Genomic DNA, 24279 nt, shown 5'->3' on the forward strand with positions numbered 1-24279 from the left:
GCATGCTTCACTAATTCATGAATGAGACAGAGGGACAATATGAAGAAACCTTTGCATGCAAGATGGTTGTTTAGGGAGCAAGAAGTTTTTATTTTTATATGTCAGGGAGACTGGCCAAGGGAAAAAAATATATAGAAAAAAAAAAAAAAAAGCCGACTCAAACTGTTGCTACTAGGTCAGAAAAAGTCAAAAGGCTTGTTTATGTTACTTGTGGAAGCATTTTGATATTCTTCTCTCAAAACATTTAAGTTTAAGGAAGGAGGAAAACACAAACAGGTAGAGAATTCCAGAACAGACTAGTGAAAGGGATGCAAAGTGATGATACTGATTAATTCTTGCATTAATAAGGTGAAAGAACGGGAGAGAATAAGAAGAGTATCTTGTGCAGCGATGCTGTGGGAGGGGGGGCCTGGAAAGACAAGCAGTTGGCAGCTTCTGTAGACCACTAAATATGTAAATACAAAAGAAGATGCAGCACTGCAGCAGTGAGCAAAAGATTGAAGACAATCAGTTAAAGGAGAGGAGTTGAGGCAAAAAACTTTAGACTCCATCCTGTTTTGAAGGACTGTATCAAATGATCTTTATCATCCTTCTCCCATAGATGGGAACTATATTCCATATAAGAGTTCATAAATCCACTGTAAAGAGTTAGTAGCTGAGAGGAAGAAAGGAATTGGTGGATCTGACACAGAACATCTAATTTAATGAAAGGTGTTTGACAAGATATGAGATGAAAGATTTCCAGTTGAGAGTTTTTGAAAAGGACAGCCCAAGTATCTTAAGTATAGGAGAGGTGATACCTGAGTGTTAATGTATATGGGATAATAGTTTGAAAGGTTGTCAGTGGACAGATGAAGGAACTGAGCTTTTGAGGCATCAAACAACACAGGATTTGTCCTATATAACTCCTGCTGAATTTGATATCTGAATAATGACAGTGAGACATGCAGAGCTGAGTCATCAGCACTAGCAGTCACATGTGTTAAAGATGACTGGAGTGTTGTGAATGAATGATGTGATCTTGATGGCATAAAAAAGAAGTTTGGCAGCTGATCAGGTAAAATGTAGGGTAGTGCATGGGTCTATTATGGTGCAGAAGGGTAAATTAGCTATACTGTTGGACCCTGATATGGAGAGACTGAGGTATGGTGTACAAATGACCAATGTGCAGTGTGGTCAATAAGGTTTGGTTCTCTACTGCTAGGGTCATGGATGCAATCTTAAGATGCAATCTTAATCTAAGAGAATATGTGTGTGTGTGTGTGTGTGTGTGTGTGTGTGTATCTTTATGTTCTGTCTCTTGCTATACCATTCTGTGGGTGATAATATTAGCTCAGAAAACAGATAAATAAACTGAGATTACAACCTTTAATCTCATCATTCGAAGATTTGGCACATAACATTTCATGCTGGCTACAACTTACGGACTATTTTGGTGGTACACTTCTGATTGGAGTCATAATCACAGCCAATAATCTCCACCTCCACCAATGGAGAGATGCAGCCTCGACCAGATTTGCTGAGGTGCCGCGCGCCAAAGATCTAGCAGTACATGGGGATCAGAGGCTACAAGTGAGGTGGGGTCTGATAAGACTATCCACTTTTCTTACAAGTCATTATAATGAAGAGAGGTATAGAAAAGTAACAAGCAAACACATTCCTCAAACTAAAAAACTACTGGAAGTAAAGTGCAAGAACTATGTGGATGTTCACAAATTTTCGCTCATGATAAACCTCTACCTTCAAAAGGAGCATATGCTGGAAGAGATGAATGACTAAATGTTACTACAATAACAATTCAAAACATAAAGTGCTCATACTTTCAATTACTATCCTCTATGTAGGAGTAAAAACATTATCTTTGAGTTAAGGAATGAGTGTTACTGCTCAAACTGCTAACTGCCCTAATCTATGGAAACTTACTTTTATTTCTAGAGCAAGGGAGTAATTGTTACAGAGGGTGGACTTAGAAGATGGGTCATAATTGGGATCCATGTGATACTTGGGTTTCAGCACATAACCACATTTCCCATTCTGCAAGAACATTCCTTCATTCACTTGCATATGTTTATCTGTAAGAAATGAGTACCAGTTAAAATCAGATACAGGAATTTTTATGGAGTTTGATTTTTGACTACATTTGATACATAAATTTTTACATAAACTTGTGAAGCTTGAAGACTGGTGCTTTATATTCGTTGGAGAAAGAGATGTTCCAGATAGGTCACTTGAAAATCTTGTAACTAAAGAGCATCTCAAAAGAATTCCTACAATAAAGGCTTAATAAAATTAAAAAAGAAAAAGAAAATAAATAAGAAAAATAAAATGAATAAATAAAAATAAAAAACAATAATGAGGAACTAGTTCTCAAATAGAGTGGCAGATGAATGGAATAGACTCATCAGGTTGTTAGTGCCAAGCCAATAGGAAGCTTTAGGAGAGGATTAAATAAATTTTTGGATGAGGATGATAGATGGTAAAAATGATCTTTCATGCAAGGACTGCCACATGTAAGTCTGATGACTTCTTGCAGCTTTCCTTATTTTCTTATGTTTTGTAAAATAAAGACCATCCCTTCCCTAATGGACACATGACATAATACTCCTAACTCTTTTGCCATAAGAGATAGATATAAAAGAAAAAGGAACTCACCTCCAGTCTGGTAGTTGAGGGACACCATTTGACAGCCATGGTTCCACATAGGCATTGGGTTGTAGTTTGAAGAATCCACACGCGTTGCCTTTGGATACACACGGCTGAACCCAACCTGAGGGAATAAATATCTTACATGAAATCAGAATTCATGAATAAGCACTTCAATTACTTAACATTCCAAAATAAGTCTCTCCCCTACACAAATAGCACTGACAACTAAAATGTGGTGGTGCTGATGTTGAAGGTGCCAGTCATGGTACATTTAGAGACACTTCACTTACTTCTGCCATATAACTAAATACTGGTAACAATGGTAATGAATTACCGTAGAGCACATCAAGTCTCAAAGGCTTCTGGCGGACTACAAAAGCTCTATAAAACACTTGAGTGTACGTTTTATTATGACAACCAATTATTTTCTCACTAACCTTGTGGAAATCAAGAAGGGACCTTGGGATGGTCTGTATGTGGCGCTCCATCTTGTTTTCCGGAAAAGAGGATATTTTATAGGGGGAAGGCTGGTGCACATTGAAGTTCACGCATTGGAAGTATACCACCAGGTTACTCAGCTCTCGACTGATGCGCTGCTCAGTCTCCTGCTGGCGAGTCTGAACAGTGGTGCTTGCCTGGGAGACCATATGATAGTTAGAAATGATCAAGAGAGGTAGGCAAATTTTTCAGATTCAGTGAAAGTGAAGAGAATGGGGCAAAAATGAGGTCAGAGAAAAGTAAGGTTGTTGGTGGTGGCTGGCTGGGAGATCATATGATAGAAGTGATCAAGAAAGGTGGGAAAATTTTTCTGATTTGTTGACAGTGAAGAGAATGAAGAGAATAGGACAAATTATGACATCAGAGAAAAAGAATGTCAAGGGCATGTTAGAGAAAACAGAAACAGAGACTGAAATATTTATTTGTGGATACAGGGTAATATCAGCAAAAGAATACTTGGTGTAGTCATTTACTTGTTTACCCTATGTTGCCAGAAGATATCTATGATAATTAAACAAAAACGGGAGGCTATCTGGAAAGGAATGTCCAACAACTAAACCAATGCCCCAACAGAAGGCTAGTTCTTGCAGAGTAAAAGAATGCCTATACCAAGGTACCTTGGTGAGTTGATAAAGCAGACAATTTGCAAGCTATGGCAAGTAACTAAATACATAAAACTATACAGACTATGACATAGAAGATAAAACCTACCAAATCTCCATTTGCAGCAACATTGTTTATCTTGTCCTTCCAATCTCTGGCCTGTTGCTCTGACACACAACCAATCTTCAGCTCTGGGTAAACACTATTTAACATGAGTCTGCAAAACAAAATCAATGTATATTTTCATGCACTATGGATTTAGAATTGGAAAGGCAGTGCTAGATACAACTTTATGCTCTCCTATCATACAAGATTATTTTAAGCTAAAAGTATTAAAAAAAAAAAATGCAATGACTGAATGACTGAATTGCTTTTTACCCAAATAGTTATGTAAAACAATGAAATCTGTACAATGAGTGAAGGTACTTTGTGTTAGTTTATGGTACTGAAAAAGAAAGGAAGAGAATGAAGTATGTCAAATATTTTTATGTGAAAAGTAATATGTCAGTTAGATAGGCCCATGAAGACAATTTACAAAAGATATGACAAGACGTGACTGACAAGTTGACTGTGTGGGTTGACAAGCAGTTATCAGGTGTGAATGACTGACCCTACATAAACACAAAAACTGCATTTCAAACTGATGACAAAAAGGCATAAAAATGAGCTGAACTTAAACCTTTCTCACAGCTTAGATTGAGAGAGAGAGAGAGAGAGAGAGAGAGAGAGAGAGAGAGAGAGAGAGAGAGAGAGAGAGAGAGAGAGAGAGAGAGAGAGAGAGAGAGAGAGAGAGAGAGAGAGAGAGAGAGAGAGAGAGAGAGAGAACATTTGAACATTTATTAATAACTAACAGTTACAATTGGGAGGTATATACATAGTGAGGATTAATGTGACTATAGTTGGCCTTTTTAAAGCAGAGCTTTTCAGGCAAAATAGTGAATAATAATGGGTAAGTAAGTAATGTGGCAGATGGCAACAAGGATATAACATAATGTACAGTTCATTTTCAACATTAGTTAATATGATTTATGAAGGTAATTGCATTAACAAATGGTTACAAAACAAATATAATAAATAAATATGCAGTTATAATTGATACAGATATAATAGATAATAATGATAATAGATAATACAGATAATATAATAAATAGTAATAACAAATAATACATAATATAATAAATAAAATATAGGAATATCAAATATTCTAGAATAGGTATAGTAGATACAATAGCAGTGGCATATTGATGATTTCAATATAAGGTAGTGTACTAGATATGATAACAAGAGTCTGGATACACTGTTGCTTTAGAATGAAGTAATATTTCAAATTAGTAGGTGGCTAAGATCTGATTTTTAAATTTTCTTTTAAATGTGGTGATAGAGAGTGCATCCTGAATTTGGAGAGGTACAGAGTTCCATACACGAGGCCCTAGATAAGAAACTGAGTGCTGAAATTTTGTAAGTCGATGAGGTGGAATGCTGAGGTTATCGCGATTGTGGGTGTTATGGTCATAAGATGGAAGGAGGTTCTGTACTTTATTCTTATTTGAATACATGTAAGTAGTGATAGCAAATCTAGTAATGTCATCTAGTTTTAACATTTTTGTTTCTCTGAAGAGAGGATTTGTATATTCTAAGAAATTACTATTGGTTATTATTCTTACTATTTTCTTGAGTTGTAATTTAAGAGGAATGAAATAAGTTGGATAAGTTGTTCACCATATTGGATTGCAATAAGTTAATAGTGGATATATGTGGGCATAATAAATGGTCTTAAGTACTTCTTGTGGCATGTATTCTTTTGCTTGATAAAGTAGAGTGATGTGTCTTGATACTTTTAAAGTGAGGTTATTTATGTGATGCCTAAAAGTTAATGAATCATCATAGGTAACACCAAGAAATTTTATTTCATCAGTTCTTAAAATTATTTTGTCATTTATACATAATTGGGAGGATTTAAAGTTTGCTTTACTGTAAATAGCATGAAGTAATTTTTTGTTGTATTGAGAGAGAGAGAGAGAGAGAGAGAGAGAGAGAGAGAGAGAGAGAGAGAGAGAGAGAGAGAGAGAGAGAGAGAGAGAGAGAGAGAGAGAGAGAGAGAGAGAGAGAGAGAGAGAGAGAGAGAGAGAGAGAGAGAGAGAGAGAGAGAGAGAGAGAGAGAGAGAGAGAGAGAGATATTAAGTCTCCATCTAAAAATGTATGCCAGCTCCAAGCACTTGCCTGATGATGTATCTGATGCCCCATGGGTTGTCCTCTTCATAGGGCTCAACTACCGCCTCAGCTCCTCGCAGGTCCAGGTTGCCTTTCTGTAAGTCACCAAACATGTTGCCGTCCCCTCCCTGCAGTGACCATGTCCAGTCATTAACACAGAACGTTACAAAATGCATTATTCAATATAAACACTATTATGTCTAACAACCTAATTGGTAAATCAGCAGTGATTGTGGACATAGTGGTTGAATCCATTTAGAGCTTTGTAAATGAATGAGAATTCCTAATAGTGGTAATAGTAGTAGTAGTAGTAGTAGTAGTAGTAGTAGTAGTAGTAGTAGTAGTAGTAGTAGTAGTAATAGTAATAGTAGTAGTAGTAATAGTAGTAGCAGTAGCAGTAGTAGCAGTAGCAGTAGTAGTAGTAGTAGTAGTAGTAATACAATAGTAATGAAGAATGCAAGAAAGAGATCAATTAAATTGTGTTTTGAAATTCAATACATCTAGGTAATGAAACTGATGGAAATTATGAGGAAGTGTATTCTAGGTTTTCTGAAACACTAAACAAAACAACATTAAGAAGTATATGAACAGAAGGCAGAAATAGCCATAATGCACAAAATATTCTAAGAAACCTAAAACAAGCAAAGATAGAATGATGGCAGTAGAATAAACAGGCTAGGTGCAGCATAGGAAGGCATGAAAGACAAATAAGCCAAGTAGAATTGTAAGCTCAGTGGGCTGAAACACAAAAGATGAGATAATAGTTGTTGAAAAGTTGTTGAGGAGCGAGAGTACAAGCAGACACCTTAATAAATGTCAAGCTGAGCTACTTATTCAATAAATAAAGATGGAATCAAGTGAATTGATTAATCAACACAAGCAAGACAAGCAAATAGACCTCTTCATCAATGCTGTCTGGCTGGATCTCCTCTACGTGGTTGGCTGGGAACCAGTGCTGCCGTGAGCCCCCATAGTCACCTTTCCACCACTCTTTCTCCACTTTGTTCACGTTATGGATTATGGCATGTCTTGGGAAAGTGAGCTCATCTGCATTCTGAGCAGTGTACCTGTACTTTGCTTTCACTTGGATCTGCAAGATGAAAAAACTAGCTGTTGTTCCATCATGATTCTACTTAACTGATAACACATAGGCAGATCTGTCTAGAAGATCTGTCTTACAGTTAGGAAGATCAGAAAAGCAAAAGCTTGAAAGCAGCAACAGATGATAGCATGAGATGCAATCTTGCAGGGGAAAAGAGAGGCTGAAGGCAGACAGTCAGAGGAACAAAATTGATTCCATCCTGTTTGAAAAAGCAATGAGTATATGTAGTGTACTCCATATATGGGCAAACAAGGTCTATACTGAGTTAGCAGCATGGGTGGTGAGAAAAACTCACCTATAAAATAAACACATACTTATCCTGATAAAAAAAAAACAAGTATGATAGATAAGGGAAAATGAGGGAGGTGTAAAAATGGCCACCTTAGTTGAAGCTGATAAAGAGATACTGTTGTTCCTCATACAACAGAACTATATAAAGTACAAAATTCACAATTCCCATGTTTTAGCTAAATTGGAATATGCTAGAGGTGCAATATATACATCTATAAAAGGGCTATGGCTCTGTGTAGATTTAGTAACAGGGAGGAAAAATTGGTGAAAACAGCAAAGAACAACCAATTCTATGGTTCTTTATAATTTTGAAAGTTTACAAACATATGGGAATTTCCAACTAAACTGAAAGATGAAAGAAAAAATATACTCAGACTAGCATGTTAAGGTCTTTATATGAGGTCAAAATAATATATACTGTAATCATTATAGACATCAGTAAAGATAAAATTTCTTAAACTTGACCAACTTAGGAACACAATAATGCCACTGGTACTTACATTTCTGAGGCAAGAGATGTAACCTCCCGGCTGTCCCACACCAAGATGCTCCTAAATATAAATGAATTACAAAGAATGAAACACTATCCTTAACTTTTCTGGACACTTTTTTTTATTATCTCTCCTAAAAGTGGAAGTGACAAAGTGAGCAGTGTACCTGTACTTTGTTTTCACTTGGATCTGCAAGATGAGAAAACTGGCTGTTATTTCATCATGATCCTACTTAACTGATAACACCTAGGCAGATCTGTCTAGAAGTGCTACATTTTTTTTTATGTAGGAAGGACACTGGCCAAGGGCAACAAAAATCCAATGAGAAAATATACCCACTGAAATGCCAGTCCCATAAAAGGGTCAAAGCAGTGGTCAAAAATTGATGAACAAGTGTCTTGAAACCTCCCTCTTGAAGGAATTCAAGTCATAGGAAGGTGGAAATACAGAAGCAGGCAGGGAGTTCTGGAGTTTACCAGAGAAAGGGATGAATGACTGAGAATACTGGTTAACTCTTGTATTAGAGAGGTGGACAGAATAGGGGTGAGAGAAAGAAGAAAGTCTTGTGCAGCGAGGCCACGGGAGGAGGGGAGGCATGCAGTTAGCAAGATCAAAAGAGCAGTTAGCATGAAAATAGCAGTAGAAGACAGCTAGATATGCAACATTGCGGTGGTGAGAGAGAGGCTGAAGACAGTCAGTTAGAGGAGAGGAGTTGATGAGATGAAAAGCTTTTGATTCTACCCTGTCCAGAAGAGCAGTATGAGTGGAACCCCCCCAGAGATGTGAAGCATACTCCATACATGGACGGATAAGGCCCTTGTACAGAGTTAGCAGCTGGGGGGGGTGAGAAAAACTGGTGGAGATGTTTCAGAATGCCTAACTTCATAGAAGCTGTTTTAGCTAGAGATGAGATGTGAAGTTTCCAGTTCAGATTATACGTAAAGGACAGACTGAGGATGTTCAGTGTAGAAGAAGGGGACAGTTGAGTGTCATTGAAAAAGAGGGGATAGTTGTCTGGAAGGTTGTGTCGAGTTGATAGATGGAGGAATTGAGTTTTTGAGGCATTGAACAATACCAAGTTTGCTCTGCCCCAATCAGAAATTTTAGAAAGATCAGAAGTCAAGCGTTCTGTGGCTTCCCTGTGTGAAATGTTTACCTCCTGAAGGGTTGGACGTCTATGAAAAGACGTGGAAAAGTGCAGGATGGTATCATCAGCGTAGGAGTGGATAGGACAAGAAGTTTGGTTTAGATCATTAATGAATAATAAGAGAGCAGGTGACAGGACAGAACCCTGAGGAACACCACTGTTAATAGATTTAGGAGAAGAACAGTGACCGTCTACCACAGCAGCAATAGAAGAGTCAGAAAGGAAACTTGAGATGAAGTTACAGAGAGAAGGATAGAAACTGTAGGAGGATAGTTTGGAAATCAAAGCTTTGTGCCAGACTCTATCAAAAGCTTTTGATACGTCCAAGGCAACAGCAAAAGTTTCACCAAAATCTTTAAAAGAGGATGATCAAGACTCAGTAAGGAAAGCCAGAAGATCACCAGTAGAGCGTCCTTGACGGAACCCATACTGGTGATCAGATAGAAGGTTGTGAAGTGATAGATGTTTAAGAATCTTCCTGTTGAGGATAGATTAAAAAACTTTAGATAGGCAGGAAATTAAAGCAATAGGACGGTAGTTTGAGGGATTAGAACGGTCACCCTTTTTAGGAACAAGTTGAATGTAGGCAAACTTCCAGCAAGAAGGAAAGGTAGATGTTGAGAGACAGAGCTGAAAGAGTTTGACTAGGCAAGGTGCAAGCACGGAGGAACAGCTTCAGAGAACAATAGGAGGGACCCCATCAGGTCCATAAGCCTTCTGAGGGTTTAGGCCAGTGAGGGCATGGGAAACATCATTGTGAAGAATTGTAATAGGTGGCATGAAGTAGTCAGAGGGTGGAGGAGGAGGAACAAGCCCTGAATCGTACAAGGTAGAGTTTTTAGCAAAGGTTTGAGTGAAGAGCTCAGCTTTAGAAATAGATGTGATAGCAGTGGTGCCATCTGGTTGAAATAGAGGAGGGAAAGAAGAAGAAGCAAAGTTATTGGAAATATTTTTGGCTAGATGCCAGAAGTCACGAGGGGAGTTAGATCTTGAAAGGTTTTGACATTTCTGTTAATGAAGGAGTTTTTGGCTAGTTGGAGAACAGACTTGGCATGGTTCTGGGCAGAAATATAAAGTGCATGAGATTCTGGTGATGGAAGGCTTAAGTACCTTTTGTGGGCCACCTCTCTATTATGTATAGCACGAGAATAAGCTGTGTTAAACCAAGGTTTAGAAGGTTTAGGACGAGAAAAAGAGTGAGGAATGTATGCCTCCATGCCGGACACTATCACCTCTGTTATGCGCTCAGCACACAAAGACGGGTCTCTGACACGGAAGCAGTAGTCATTCCAAGGAAAATCAGCAAAATACCTCCTGAGGTCCCCCCAACTAGCAGAGGCAAAACACCAGAGGCACCTTCGCTTAGGGGGATCCTGAGGGGGGATTGGACCGATAGGACAAGATAAAGATATGAGATTGTGATTGGAGGAGCCCAATGGAGAAGAAAGGGTGACAGCATAAGCAGAAGGATTAGAGGTCAGGAAAAGGTCAAGAATGTTGGGCGTATCTCCAAGACGGTCAGGAATATGAGTAGGGTGTTGCACCAATTGCTCTAGGTCATGGAGGATTGCAAAGTTGTAGGCTAGTTCACCAGGATGGTCAGTGAAGGGAGAGGAAAGCCAAAGCTAGTGGTGAACACTGAAGTCTCCAAGAATGGAGATCTCTGCAAAAGGGAAGAGGGTCAGAATGTGCACCACTTTGGAAGTTAAGTAGTCAAAGAATTTCTTATAGTCAGAGGAGTTAGGTGAGAGATATACAGCACAAATAAATCTAGTATGAGAGTGACTCTGTAGTCGTAGCCAGATGGTGGAAAACTCAGAAGATTCAAGAGTGTGGGCACGAGAGCAGGTTAAGTCATTGCGCACATAAACGCAGCATCCAGCTTTGGATCGAAAATGAGGATAGAGAAAGTAGGAGGGAACAGAAAAGGGGCTACTGTCAGTTGCCTCAGACAGTGAGGAAAAGATGAGGTTTCAGTGAGGAAAAGATGAGGTTTAGAAGAGGAGAGGTGGTGCTCTATAGATTGGAAATTAGATCTTAGACCGCGAATGTTGCAGAAGTTAATGAAGAAAAAGTTGAGGGGGGTGTCAAGACACTTAAGGTCGTCGACAGAAAGGCAGTCCGACCTGGGGACATTTATGGTCCCCTTCCCAGATGGGGACTCCGAGGCTGGTGTAGGAGTCGCCATGATGATTTTAAAATTTTTGAGTGAAGGGTGTGTGTGTTATTAGGTGCTTGTAGTTTTGTGTGGAGGAAGAGAGTTGTCTTTAGAGGGCAGGCTGTGACTGCCCCCACTGTGTTGTGAGACACAAAGGGAAATGTTCAGTGAGGTCACAGCTGGGTTTAATGATAAGTTCACAGCACCCCCTGAACAGTGCTTTAGACCTCACTGGGAGTAATTATCATTTCAGCAGGTGTCTACTGCCTTTTTTTCTTGCAGTTAGCAAGATCAGAAAAGCAATTAGCTTGAAAGCAGCAACAGATGATAGCCCTCCTATATAGAAGGGAGAGCGGTCCTGGGCCCAGGTCTTTTTCTTCTTAAGCACCATTACTTCCAAAGTGGCACACTTGCATTTTTCTGTCAATTTTTTCATCTTTTTCAAAACTCTTAAGCTTTTGAGTGCTTTGTTCTGCATGCTCTGTCTACTGTAAACAAATACAGCTAGCCAAAAGATGTAAGTGGGTGCATTCTTGCTTGGCACACCAGGAAAAAGAGTGTTTATTATAGACTGTCGAGAGAACTTAGTTTGAGGGATCATGACACACTGAAGAAGTGGACCAGGCTCAACACAGACCAGTACCAAGAACTCCTACAGCTGGTGGTGCCTCTCATCACAAAGGCTGATACCAAGAAGAGGAAGTGCAAATGACCTCTCAATGGTAAGCGAGTTCTCATCATGAAACCATCACATTCAGGTACTGGGTATTATGACTACAAAGGTCATTTTAGCATCCTCATGATGACATTACTAGATGCTAATATAATCAACAGGCTTACCTGCTGAAATATCCCAGAGCTCCAAGATGTTTTCCTGCAGCTGATACATGAGGGTATTATAAGTGGCATGTTTCAGCTCCTTCTTCATGTAGGACTTGTCACTGTGGTCCCACAGACAAAAATGAATACTGATCACATCTATTAGAAAATCCACAGAGAGGCGAGTCTACTGGTGAACACTGGGATGCTGCTGTGCTTCCACTGTTAAGGCAAGATGTGGCAAGGCAAGGCAAGGCAGGAGTAAGCATTTGCAAGTTTGTAAACAAATGCCAAGCAAACAACAGAGTTGATGAAATATATAAAATGCAATATTTTGTTTGTCTTTTTTGTTGATTTTTCTTATGTAATAAGGGCACAGGCCAAGGACACCAAAAATGTGAAAAAAAGAAGATAAATAAAACAGAAATTAAAGAGGCCCACTTGAGTGCCAATCCCAAAAGTGAGTCAAAAGAATCGTTCAAAATTATATGATAAATATCTTGAAACCTCCCTCTTGAAAGAGTTAAGTCATAGAAGGAAAGAAATACAGGAGACAGGGAATTCCAGAGTTTATCAGAAAAAGGGATGAATGACTGAGAATACTGGTTAACTCTTACACTAGAGACTTGGACAGAATAGGGGTGAGAGAAAGTAGAAAGTCTTATACAGTGAGTCCACAGGAGAAGGGGAGGAATGTAGTTAAGGTGCTGTCACACTAGCACATTTTTGTCAATTTTTCTGTCACCCTTTTGAAAACTGACAATTTCTTGAGCGCGCCCCTTCACACATGCACAGCCATTCATCTGCACTTTCATTGACAGTAAACAAACATGGCTTTGGGCTCTCTCTCTCTCTCTGTATGGCTACATTAGCTACTGCCTGGTAGCCTCTCTCACCCAGCATGGCAATATCCTCACTCACCCAACGTAGCAACATTGCAACATAAATGCATAACTGGCAACTAACACCAGCAGGCTGCTGGTCCAGCCAGCCTGGGACCCCAATTCTCCACAAGTGCTGCTCAGCTGACGCACAGGCAAGCATTTGCTGTTCTGCACCTTATTACAAGTTTTATAACTCATAGACAAACAAAATGAGTTAAAATGATATCCAGTGTGCAGAAGTAGAGAAACAGGAACCTTCCAAAAGTGTAAACATCTATCGAATCATGTGAGCCACAGTTTGTTGTTATATATCCACAAGTTAAATGTAACATGAAATTAAGCAATTTTATATTTTCTTAACTTAAAATTGATTTAATTATTATTTTTTTTCAAAACAAGGTTTAGTTAGTATATCTTTATATTATAAACATGGATTTTCATTTGACAACAAAGGTTGACGACAACCTTCCTCTGTGAAGATGATCACTTCCATTTGATGGTGCAGACGGCGAAAGACAACAGAAAAGAGTTGATGGAAAACATACTAATGGGATGGTACCTTTAGCAAGACCAGAAGAGCAGTTAGTGTGAAAATAGTGGTAGAAGATAGCAAGAGATGCAACAGTATGGTAATGAGAGTGGCTAAAGACAGTCAGTAAGAGGGGAGGGGAGGATTGAACATTTGATCTGCATCTTCAGTAAGATTGGCATTTAATTCTGCGAAAGCAAAATTTTTGACAAATAATAAAGATTCCTAAAATTGATTTTGGTTTGAATATTCATGTTGTAACATGTCTGTTGACTAAAGACGAGCCATTTCGTCTTACTGATTCAGATGGACAGAATCAATGGAATAGGAAAAGTTGTTGGAAATCTTCAATATCAACGGAAAAAAAAATCTAGTGTGACTCCAGCTTAAGTGCAACTAACTATTCAAGACCATTCTCACAATTATTCCTTTGTTTGAAGAACATTGGGGTCTTAGAAAATGAAGAGAATACTATCACCTAAAGATAACAAAGAAGATGTACATAAACCATGTGGTTCTTCCAGCCACACATCATCAGAAGACTGTATGTTATAGCATAAATGGTACCTGTGCAAAAGAAAGTTATTAAGGAAAAGTTTCATAAGAGATGTAAAGAGAGAGAAATTGAGTTAGGAGGGGTTCTAGGTGATGTAAAAGTAAGTGTAGATGAGAATTTGGGTAGGAGACTGATAGAAAATGTTTTGAAAGGAGATGAAGAGGAGATGGAAAGAATAAAGTGTGTGTGTGTGTGTATTTACCTAGTTGTGACATATGGGAGAGGAGTTAAGCTCGTACTGTCCAGTCTCCATAACTGTTTTTATCCAACTTTTCCTTAAAGTCATGAATGTTTGTGGCACACACCACTTCCCCTTCCAGTCCATTCCATGCCTCTATGCTTCTATGATGTCCCTTCTGCAGGTGATTACTTTTAATTTTCTTCCATGTCCTCGTTTCTCTTTCGTTCATTATAAAGAGATGTTCCCTATCTAGTTTTTCCGTCCCACTCAGCAATCTGTACAATGCAATCAAGTCGCTTCTCTCTCACCTCTTTTCCAAGGCTGGGAGTTGCATTCTAGCTAGTCGCTAGTCACTAGTAGTGTGTGTGTGTGTGTGTGTGTGTGTGTGTGTGTGTGTGTGTGTGTGTGTGTGTGTGTGTGTGTGTGTGTGTGTGTGTGTGTGTGTGTGTGTGTGTGTGTGTGAGGAAAGAATGGTAGGATACTGACTGCTGCAGAGGCTACTGTAGGGAAAAAAAAAAAAAAAAAGACAGAGCATTCTGCAAGAGTGATGATTATAGAAGAGTATTAATGGAGTATAAATGGAACATAGAATGGTAATATGAAAAAAGAGCAGGTCATAAGTCATGAAGGAGCAAGTGCAAGAAGCATGAAAGGAATGAAAGATTGGAAAGCTACAGGTTGAAATGAATGTATGGTTCAATGTCTGAAGAGTGGTAGCATGACTGTTTTTGTATGGTTGGAAAGTTGTTAATAGATAAGTTTTATAACTTGACTAACTGGGTGGTTCCTCTGTGTTTGAGTAAAGATGGCAAATATAAATGTGGTATTGTATGTTTGCATAACCTGATTACTTTTGATTCAGTCTGAGGAAGTGTGTGTGTGTGTGTGTGTGTGTGTGTGTGTGTGTGTGTGTGTGTGTGTGTGTGTGTGTGTGTGTGTGTGTGTGTGTGTGTGTGTGTGTGCATACATACCTGGTCTGAGAGGGACTCAATCACACGTCTTGTCACTGGGTAGCGTAGTTTTACATTGTGAAAGAGAGGATATTGCTTGTAATATTCAACAAGGTCAACTGGGCTTTCAAACTGAGCTGTGCCAAGAGTGAAGAATTGGTCCTCTTGCCTTACCCGGCAGTGTTTGGTGCGACCTTCAGCTCTGTAGACAGTGATAATTTGTGATGATACACACTGCTAGAACAATCCTCATTTAGTTGTGAATGACAAAAAATTTTTCCATTGAAGAAGACAAACAGTTTGTTGCACTGCCAACAGCATGAAGTGCAGCAGATTACTACATTCCACTGAATTTTGAAGTGTTATACAAAACTGTATCATAGTGCTCAGAGGTTAAGATGTGAGCAAATGAGTAAGCATAACTGTGAAAGTATAATGGCTTGTTTCAGCCGCCTTTCCATAATCCTTTTGCCATGATCACCATTCCAATCCCAGTGATCTATTAATTTACAACTTTACAATTAATATAAAGAATAATCTGTTTCTTAAGAATGAGGGAGAATGGTTAAGAGACAGTAGGGAAAAAATCAATAAATTGATGAATATGTAAGTGAATAAATAAAATAAAACATGAAGAAAATAACTCAGACTATCTCACCTGAAGGAGATTGTAATGTTTCTACAGTCTTTGCTGGGACGAACGAGGAAGGCACCACATTCCTGGATGCGGTTCAGGTAGTCCTCAGCCTCTTCTTTGGTCATGTTTGCATGATACCACTTCATGAGAGAGAGAGAGAGAGAGAGAGAGAGAGAGAGAGAGAGAGAGAGAGAGAGAGAGAGAGAGAGAGAGAGAGAGAGAGAGAGAGAGAGAGAGAGAGAGAGAGAGAGAGAGAGAGAGAGAGAGAGAATTCTCATAAATTATATATTCTTAGGATTTTAACTTTTGCTATTCTATGAAAAAAAAGGGGGATTCAGTGGTATTTAAATATTACACACTTTAAGAGATAAATTACCATGAAATTCTAAAAGCTACAAATGACTACTGTCCTGTATCACCTACTTAACCCTTTCACTATGATATGAAACATCCTTCCTAATCCCTCTGAGACAACTTTTCTTGTTCCACAGCCACCTCAAAACAGTGTAGTGAATAGAAATTGCAAACTCTATTCTTTTTATCCCCTTGTTTCCTGTAGATGTTTATAAAGATTCCATACATTGCTTTCAGTGCTCTGAATTGTTTAATATGGCAAGTGAAAGTGTTAAAAGGTGACTCACATCAATGGGTTAAACCAGTTCTTGGATCCTATTCTTCATAATTTTTTTTTTTATGTAAGAGGGGCACTGGACAAGGGAAAAAAAAAAAAAAAAAAAAAAAAAAAAAAAAATTAAACCAAATAAATAAATAAGACCCACCAAGGTGCCATCCCCAAAAGAAATATCAAAAGTGTCTTGTTTGATAAAGGATCACTTAAAACATGCACATCTAGGAGCAGTTCATTTGGGGCTCATAGACAATAACGACATTTATCAGCAGTCACCTGGGCACGAATGGAGAAATTGCAGTCCTCGCCGTCTTCCTTGGACAGGTTTCCATGGTACCATTCTATACGGGGCACTGGCTTCCCTAACACCACATTGACTTCATTTCGGCAGTGGTTATTATTATCCTATTGGAGAAAAGAAAATGATGCAACAAAAATAGATAGTTCAAACTTAAATAATTTTAGGCTTTTCTCTCTTTCTTACTCTATGAAAAATGTTGATTCAATGATGGCCTACTTCAATGGATTAAACAGATTCTAGGATCCCATTCTTTACACCACTGGTTCATTAGGGCATCAACTGAAACACAGACCCTCCCCAACTTACGAACATTCAAGTTATGAACATCTGGAGATGTAAATTTTTGAGACTTATTTTTTGGAAAAATTGCTTCTTTAACACCAGAAATTACAGTAATTTAATTTACTTTGTTTTGTTTTATTATTATGCATACAGTACCTTTATTATTGTGTACTGTACAGTATTGTTTTACCACAATTTTACATTACCTTGACATATACACCTAAAATATTTTACAAAGCAATGACTTACAAACATAACTACTTACAAATGGATGTATGGAACCTAAGTAATTTTTAAATCAGGGAGTGTCTGTATATGTGCATAGGAAAATTCATTTCAGGCACATGGCTAACACCAAAATTAACCACTAGTCACCTTAGCATGGATAGGGAAGTTGCTATAGTTTTCAATGAGAGCTTTGAGGCTAGGGAAGCTATCCACTTCCCTCAGCCTATAGGTGGTCATGTCACCCTCCTGCCGTGTACGGATGCGGCAGTGGCTTGGCTTCCCCTCATTCCTGGTGAATTGAGAAGCATGGTAATGATGACTGTCATTAACATGGTCATCTTTTAAGGAATATGGTAGGAGTTGTATTTGTGTCCATAAAAAAAAGAAAGTGTACCAAAGATTAGCAGTTATCTTTGAAATATTCCTTGCATTCAAGAATACAGTAGGAGTTAAAATATGTGTCCATAAAAAAAAAAAAAAAAAATAAATAAATAAAAAGTAATAAACAAATGAATAAATAAATAAATGAGCATACTATAGTGGATCCAGAATAACTTGGTACTCAGGGTGTTCGCTGTACCTGTCTGCACTGCTGGCACTTCAATCCCAAAGTGGTCTGACCTGACCGTGGCCAGCAGGATGTGACCTGAGGGATTTATGAGTCAAAGATACAGTGGTGGGGGTGCCACACTGCCTATATGAGTTGCCAAGTGTACTGGAAGATATACAGCATTGTTATTCCATCATCAAATTGAAAAAAAAAAAAAAAAAAAAAAAAAAAAAAAAAAAAAAAAAAAAAAAAAAAACATATATAACAACTTATAATTTTGATTAATTAAGCCAAAGGATTACAGTATGGACAAGAGAGGGAGATTGTCAGATGTCTGTCAACTGTGAATGTGACAGCAATGTGGAACAGAAACAGCCAAAACCCTGAGTATCAAGTAAGGCTGGATTCACTGTAATGATGATGATTATTAACAAAGTCATCTTTTATATATATTCCTGGCATTCAGAAATATGGTACAAATTAAACATTTGTGTCCATGATAAAAAAAAATAATAATAATAATTATATACATACATACTGTAGATACATATACTAAAACTGTCTCTCCCAATAAGGAGGGTAAGCAAGACATAGCACACAACTTTCACATTTACACTCACTCATAAAATGCTCTTAGTTCCTTGGCCCATGCCAGAGAAGATGGGAAAAAAAAAAAAAAAAAAAAAAAAAAAAAAAAAATATATATATATATATATATATATATATATAATATATATATATATATATATATATATATATATATATATATATATATATATATATATATATATATATATATATATATATATATATATATATATATATATATATATATATATAAGTATAATAAATAAATAAAATACAATAAAATAAAAAAAAAAAAAAAAAAAAAAAAAAACACTGAATTGTCAGCTCACCAGAAGGACAGAGTGTAGTCACCAATGAAGTTTTCTGAGTGTCGAACAAGGAATGTCCCGTTGCCCCAGGAACTGTACTGCTTGAGAAGTTCCTCTGCCTTAGTCCTTCCTCCTGGCATCTTCCCATGGTACCATATTTGATGCTGATCGTCATTGTCCTGTGGCATGCACAATAAATGATAAATCTATGATACAAAGGCATACAAGAGCCATATGTAACTTCTGTATTCTTTTTTGCTGTCATGCTTCAAATAATACATCAAGCTAAGTATACATCATCTAAGCATTTTAAGAACCACATGTAACTTCTGTATTCTTTTTTCTTATCACACTTGAAATAACACATTTATCTATATACCATGTAAACACTTAAGAGCCATATGTAACTTTTCCATTCTTTTCTGTTGAGTACACATTCAATCACCCTTCAAATATTACATCTCTCTATCAATTTATATACCAGGCCAGCACTGCAGAAAGTTTCAAATGAAAATATTGTATAATTTCTACACAGAAAATATGTACTGCAGCCGCTGGCTCAGTATCGATCAGCTTGTACTTCCTGAACTTTATTTTGTAGCTTGTTTCTTGTTATGTTCTTATCATGACGGGCCCAGATAGGGGTTACACTACTGTACTTTTCCATAAGTTATGTTATGAGGTTAATATTACACTTATAACATTACTTGGTATGTGGATGAGATGAGAAGGCAAGCTACAGAGGGGGGTTTGTTTACAGGACACCACGGCCTTTATCTAGACCATCATTTTTCCCCTCAGCCAGGTCAGCATGAGAACTTGGGAAGAAACATGGTGTGATGGGTTGAAAGGGTGAAATGAGAAGAAATAAGGGGGCTCTGCCATAGGGGCAGAGTCTTGGTGGCAGCCGTAGAGGCAAGACCTGTGTTGTTCACCACTCTCCAGCTGTGTCAGTCATCTCTGCCGCAGAGGCACTAGTTCATAAACTCTATAGAGACCCTCTGCCATGTTATATGGACAAGGAGCCTGCTCTGGGATTAAGGTGATTGTGTGGATTGTGTGGCAATCGTTATGTTCTACAGGGACTTTCGACTGTTCCCACAATTGCGTATGTATTATTTACTTACGTATTAATCATATCTATCTGTGTCATTAATATACTTAGATGTTTCAGTGTTTGTTTCGGGACGATGATGACGTATAATGTAGTGCTTACGAATATCCCTATGAAGTGCATGGCTACATTACATTATTGTAGGATTCCCAACTATTTCCTATCAAGTGATTTACTTATAATAACTTACTGGTTTGACCACATCCCAATAAACTGAGAAGTGAGTACAATGCAAGTGGTTCTCAGTCACTCCTTTGCCACACCATGAACACAACTCATCAATGTGTTTACATGTACTGCCCCATTCAGAAATCATATTGCATGTTTTGTCATATATTAGCTCAAGTATTTTGAATCCTCTGTACTCTCCATCATAAAAACACAGGAGATAAGAAGACAGTAAAAGACTACTTGACACACACAAGGCAGCTCCTTAGCACTTGGAATTTAACATCTCTCACTGTCATCTATAAATTCATCCAACCTCCTCTTGAAACTATGTAATATCAGTGCACTTGCCAGGTAATCAGGTTGTTAGTTATGTGACATTAGGGAGTTTTAAAAGGTTAGATAGATTTATAGATGAGAAGGATAGGTGGAAATAGGTAGATTGTGCATATGTTTCATACAAGTACTGCTACGTGCAGGTCTGATGGCTTCTTGTAGCTCCCCTTTTTTTTCTTATGTTCTTATGTACTTGCTAAGTTTGTTCCACTGATTTGCAATGGTGTTTTGTGAACCATTTTTGTTCCTCTTTTTATTCAATCTGCACTTATTTCTTATCATCTCTATAAATTTACTGGATCTATTCATCTGATATACCATCAATGGAGAGAACATTTCCAAACCACCCATATACTCATTAATAAAGCAATACATGAAGAACATAATTCTTCAAAACTGTTTTGCTCAATAGTATAGATGATGAACGTCATTGGAGAAATTATATGATGTCCACTCACATTATTGGATTGCCTATAACCACTGGCCTGATCTTCTATGTCTGGATCTGGCTCAATGTAGCGAAGACTTTTTTGAGATAGGAAGAAAAGATGAGGCTGCCATGCTGTAGGGTCCACTGGATTTTTCAGGAAAAGACGATCATTCATCTGGTACTGATCAAGTCCCAACTCTCCTCCTTCTGTGAACAAATAAATAAGTAAAATAAATAAATAAATAAATAAATAAATAAATAAATAAATGAAATAAAATAAATAAATAAGTAAATAAATTAATAAATAAAAGGTAAATAAATAAACTAAATAAAATAAAATAAAATAAAATAAAAAAATAATTAATTATATAAAAGAATTAGTTGACACTTTTATCAACATCTACCTGTACTCTTAAGTTCTGATCTTTCTAGAATTACTGAATGGGCATGACAAACCATAAAAAACATAATTCCTTCACCTAAACTATGCAACTAAACCTTCCACATAGCAATCACCTCTTCTTCAGTAAAACTAAATAAAATAAACTGTCTATGCACTCTACACTGAACATAACTTAACTGTCCTTTTCTAAAAATCTCAAATAGATACTTTACATTTCATCTCTTGCTGCTATTTCCATTAAGTCAGGTGTTCTATACTATATCTGACAGTATCTTCCTCTTCCCTCTTACTATCTCTATGCAGGGGTCTTATATATACTACTACTGAATGTACCTCCCATATATTTGGGGAGGAGGTTTTACTTACACAGCTTTATCAAACTAGTCAGCCTTGTTGACTTTCTTCTGACCATCTTCAACTTCTTATTACTACAATGTTGCACCCGTTGGTATGGTCTCCTGCTATTTTCATGGTCATTGCTCTTCAAAACTTGCTAGATATATGCCTCACTCCTTTAGCAACTTTGCTTCACATAACTGCATTTAGTTTCACTCTTATCCTGTTCATCTCACTAAAACAAGAGTTAACCATTATCTTCATAAACCCTTTTATTTCATTCCTGTTTTTTTTTGCTTCCTACACCTTGAACAATTTTTAGTGACGGATATGAAGACATTTTCTGAAGTAAATATGCTAACCCATTTCAAAGTATTTTTCTATTGTACTTTTTTGGGAGCAGCAATCAAGCATTTTTTATTTTTTATTTTTATATTTAGTGTCCTTGCTCCACCTCCTTTACACACACACACACACACACACACACACACAAATAAAAAAAAAAAAAAAAAAAAAAAAAAAAAAAAAAAAAATCTGGGTTCCCTTGATGAGTGAGGATTGGGAGTCTCCTAATGACTGGGCATTTGGAACCATAACCTTGGACCATGGCTAGGATTTGAATTCATGTGCCTGCAGAACCATTAGCTTTCATGCCCATGCTGCACTACCACTGTACTGCAGTGGCCCCAAATAAATCAAATAATAACCAAATGTATAAAATAATAAAAATTAAAATAAAGAAATTAATAAAATAAATAAGCATACAATAAAATAAATATACAAATTAATAGAAACATCAAACATCAACATCCCAAAAATTGAAACTAAGTGCTGTACTAACGTTCATCCATGTTGGCAATCAGAGGTGTGATTTCATCCACCCCTTGAGGAAGTTTTCTTTGCTTGATTATGATTTTTCCCTGGAGTTCCTCAGGAGAAGGCATGAACTGATGAAGTGAAACAAACAAAGAGTAAACAATAAGCATTTTGAAAAGAGAGTTAACATACTGTATTTGACAGCTTACAAGATGCACCTCATTTTGGGCAGAGAGAGAGAGAGAGAGAGAGAGAGAGAGAGAGAGAGAGAGAGAGAGAGAGAGAGAGAGAGAGAGAGAGAGAGAGAGAGAGAGAGAGAGAGAGAGAGAGAGAGAGAGAGAGAGAGAGAGAGAGAGAGAGAGAGAGAGAGAGAGAGAGCCAGTTTTTGTAAATCAGAATACAGTGCATCTGATATATGAGAAATTAATCATGTGAGACAAGTAAATTAGGGACTATTTTCTTTATAAGGGCACAAAAATCCAACAATATGAGCTTCAGTCCCAAGCAAGTAAAATAACAAAGTTTAAAATGCACACCTTCCTACACCTTCCCGCTAACACATCTGGGCTGCATTGTGATGTGCAATGATTTAAATGAACAGGGGCAAGTTTGTGAGCACTGGAAGAGAACTGTGCACCCCTACCCTGTGTCCTGCCTACCATGTATTCCCCCACTATTAAATACATATTGGTGAGTGTTGAGCACATTTTATATGTTTAACTGATATGAAATCATTTTCTTTGTATACTGTTTTCTCTTTCACGTTGCTTTATTGTGAGTTCTGTAACACAGACACATTTGTTGCCTCTTGTAACATATATTTTAACTTCAGTATTGTACAATTTAGCTTGAAAACTTTCCTTTAACAAGGGTCACTGAACCTAACATGTTTTTTGCAATTAGTTATGTGTTTTGTTATACAAGAATTAATAACACAAACAATTCAAATGGAATCTAACTGCTCGTATCATTGGGACCTCCCTGTATACATTCCAAGCTGCAACATCTTAGATGTTGCAAAGTATGTTGTACAGGCAATATAACAAATTATAATTTTCCAGAAAGGACCTGGCTGAACTGTATTTCTGCACACACTCACCTGTTCATTGGCTCTGTACTGCATTGTGAGGAGCATACTGCCAAATGTCTTCTTGAACTCCCTGGCCATTACCTTCTGCTGAGGGAGATCACAGTGATTCTCAATGGAAAGAATTACTGGAAATCTGTTGAAGGACAGAGTGAATTAAATATTGATATCATACACAGACACACACACATGGTTTTAAATACATGGTTTTAAAGGGAGATTGGAAAATACTAAATATCAAGATGGGACAGCATGAGCTTAGACTCCCCTTCCTGTAAACCACAACTAGGTAAACACACACACACACACACACACACACACACACACACACCAAAGTATTAGAAAGTGGAGAGTAAAGCTGACTGTAATTTGTTATGAATGAATCTGAATAATATATAGGAAGGGAGTCAAATATGAGAAATAGAATCTAATCCCAAGAAATGAAGAATTATAGAATCAGGCAAAAGAAGCAAGAGAATGATGGCAAATTATCTAGTGTAAAATCAATAAATCAACATACATAAGGAAGAAAAGATTTAAAAAAATAACAATTCAAGATAGCTTGCCACTAGGGGGCAACAAATAAGCAGGATCGCCAGGAAGGCACACAACCTACTGAGAACGATAAAAAAAGCATAAATTCATCTCAGATTACTAAAAATATAGATCACATCAATAACCATATCACAATCCACAACCAGGATGTGTGGCATTTTTATAGTCACCACACAGAGTGAAGAAGAGGGAAAGTGAAAGAATACAAAGCGATGAAACCAAGATGGCCCCAAGCCTTAGATAGGTTCATCATATGAGAAAAGATTATGAAGACTAAAGCTCCCAACAATGAATGAAGAGAAAAGAAAGATCATGTAGTAGTGCATAGGATGTTAAAGGAAAAGGAAAGGAATGATGGAAATTTTTTATTTGTTTAGGACTTAGAAAATGCAAGATATAGTAGAAAGCTGAAAATCACCCTTCAAAGAAGAGAGACTAAGAGATAT

At 37.4% G+C, this 24279-nt stretch overlaps 1 protein-coding gene across 7 annotated transcripts in view; it reads right to left on the reverse strand.

Moving 5' to 3' along the window:
* The window catches only part of LOC135110842 (1-phosphatidylinositol 4,5-bisphosphate phosphodiesterase gamma-1-like), a 55663-nt gene that overhangs the window by 5790 nt on the left and 25594 nt on the right, over positions 1–24279 (reverse strand). For 3 of the 7 annotated variants that reach the window (XM_064023450.1, XM_064023434.1, XM_064023444.1), the window contains exons 9-24: positions 23291–23414; positions 22217–22322; positions 20665–20843; positions 18610–18767; positions 17290–17431; positions 16608–16736; positions 15725–15843; positions 15088–15268; positions 7852–7902; positions 6857–7048; positions 5968–6086; positions 3856–3964; positions 3084–3281; positions 2653–2767; positions 1924–2072; positions 1425–1542 (exon numbers count right to left, since the gene is read on the reverse strand). In XM_064023450.1, the coding sequence (XP_063879520.1) occupies positions 1425–1542; positions 1924–2072; positions 2653–2767; positions 3084–3281; positions 3856–3964; positions 5968–6086; positions 6857–7048; positions 7852–7902; positions 15088–15268; positions 15725–15843; positions 16608–16736; positions 17290–17431; positions 18610–18767; positions 20665–20843; positions 22217–22322; positions 23291–23414 (2189 nt within the window). The remainder of the gene's footprint in view (positions 1–1424; positions 1543–1923; positions 2073–2652; positions 2768–3083; positions 3282–3855; positions 3965–5967; positions 6087–6856; positions 7049–7851; positions 7903–15087; positions 15269–15724; positions 15844–16607; positions 16737–17289; positions 17432–18609; positions 18768–20664; positions 20844–22216; positions 22323–23290; positions 23415–24279) is intronic. The other 4 variants (XM_064023459.1, XM_064023466.1, XM_064023473.1 and 1 more) reach the window with 4 other exon arrangements.

This window comes from Scylla paramamosain, chromosome 2, assembly GCF_035594125.1.
Source record: "Scylla paramamosain isolate STU-SP2022 chromosome 2, ASM3559412v1, whole genome shotgun sequence".
Taxonomy (NCBI): domain Eukaryota; kingdom Metazoa; phylum Arthropoda; class Malacostraca; order Decapoda; family Portunidae; genus Scylla; species Scylla paramamosain.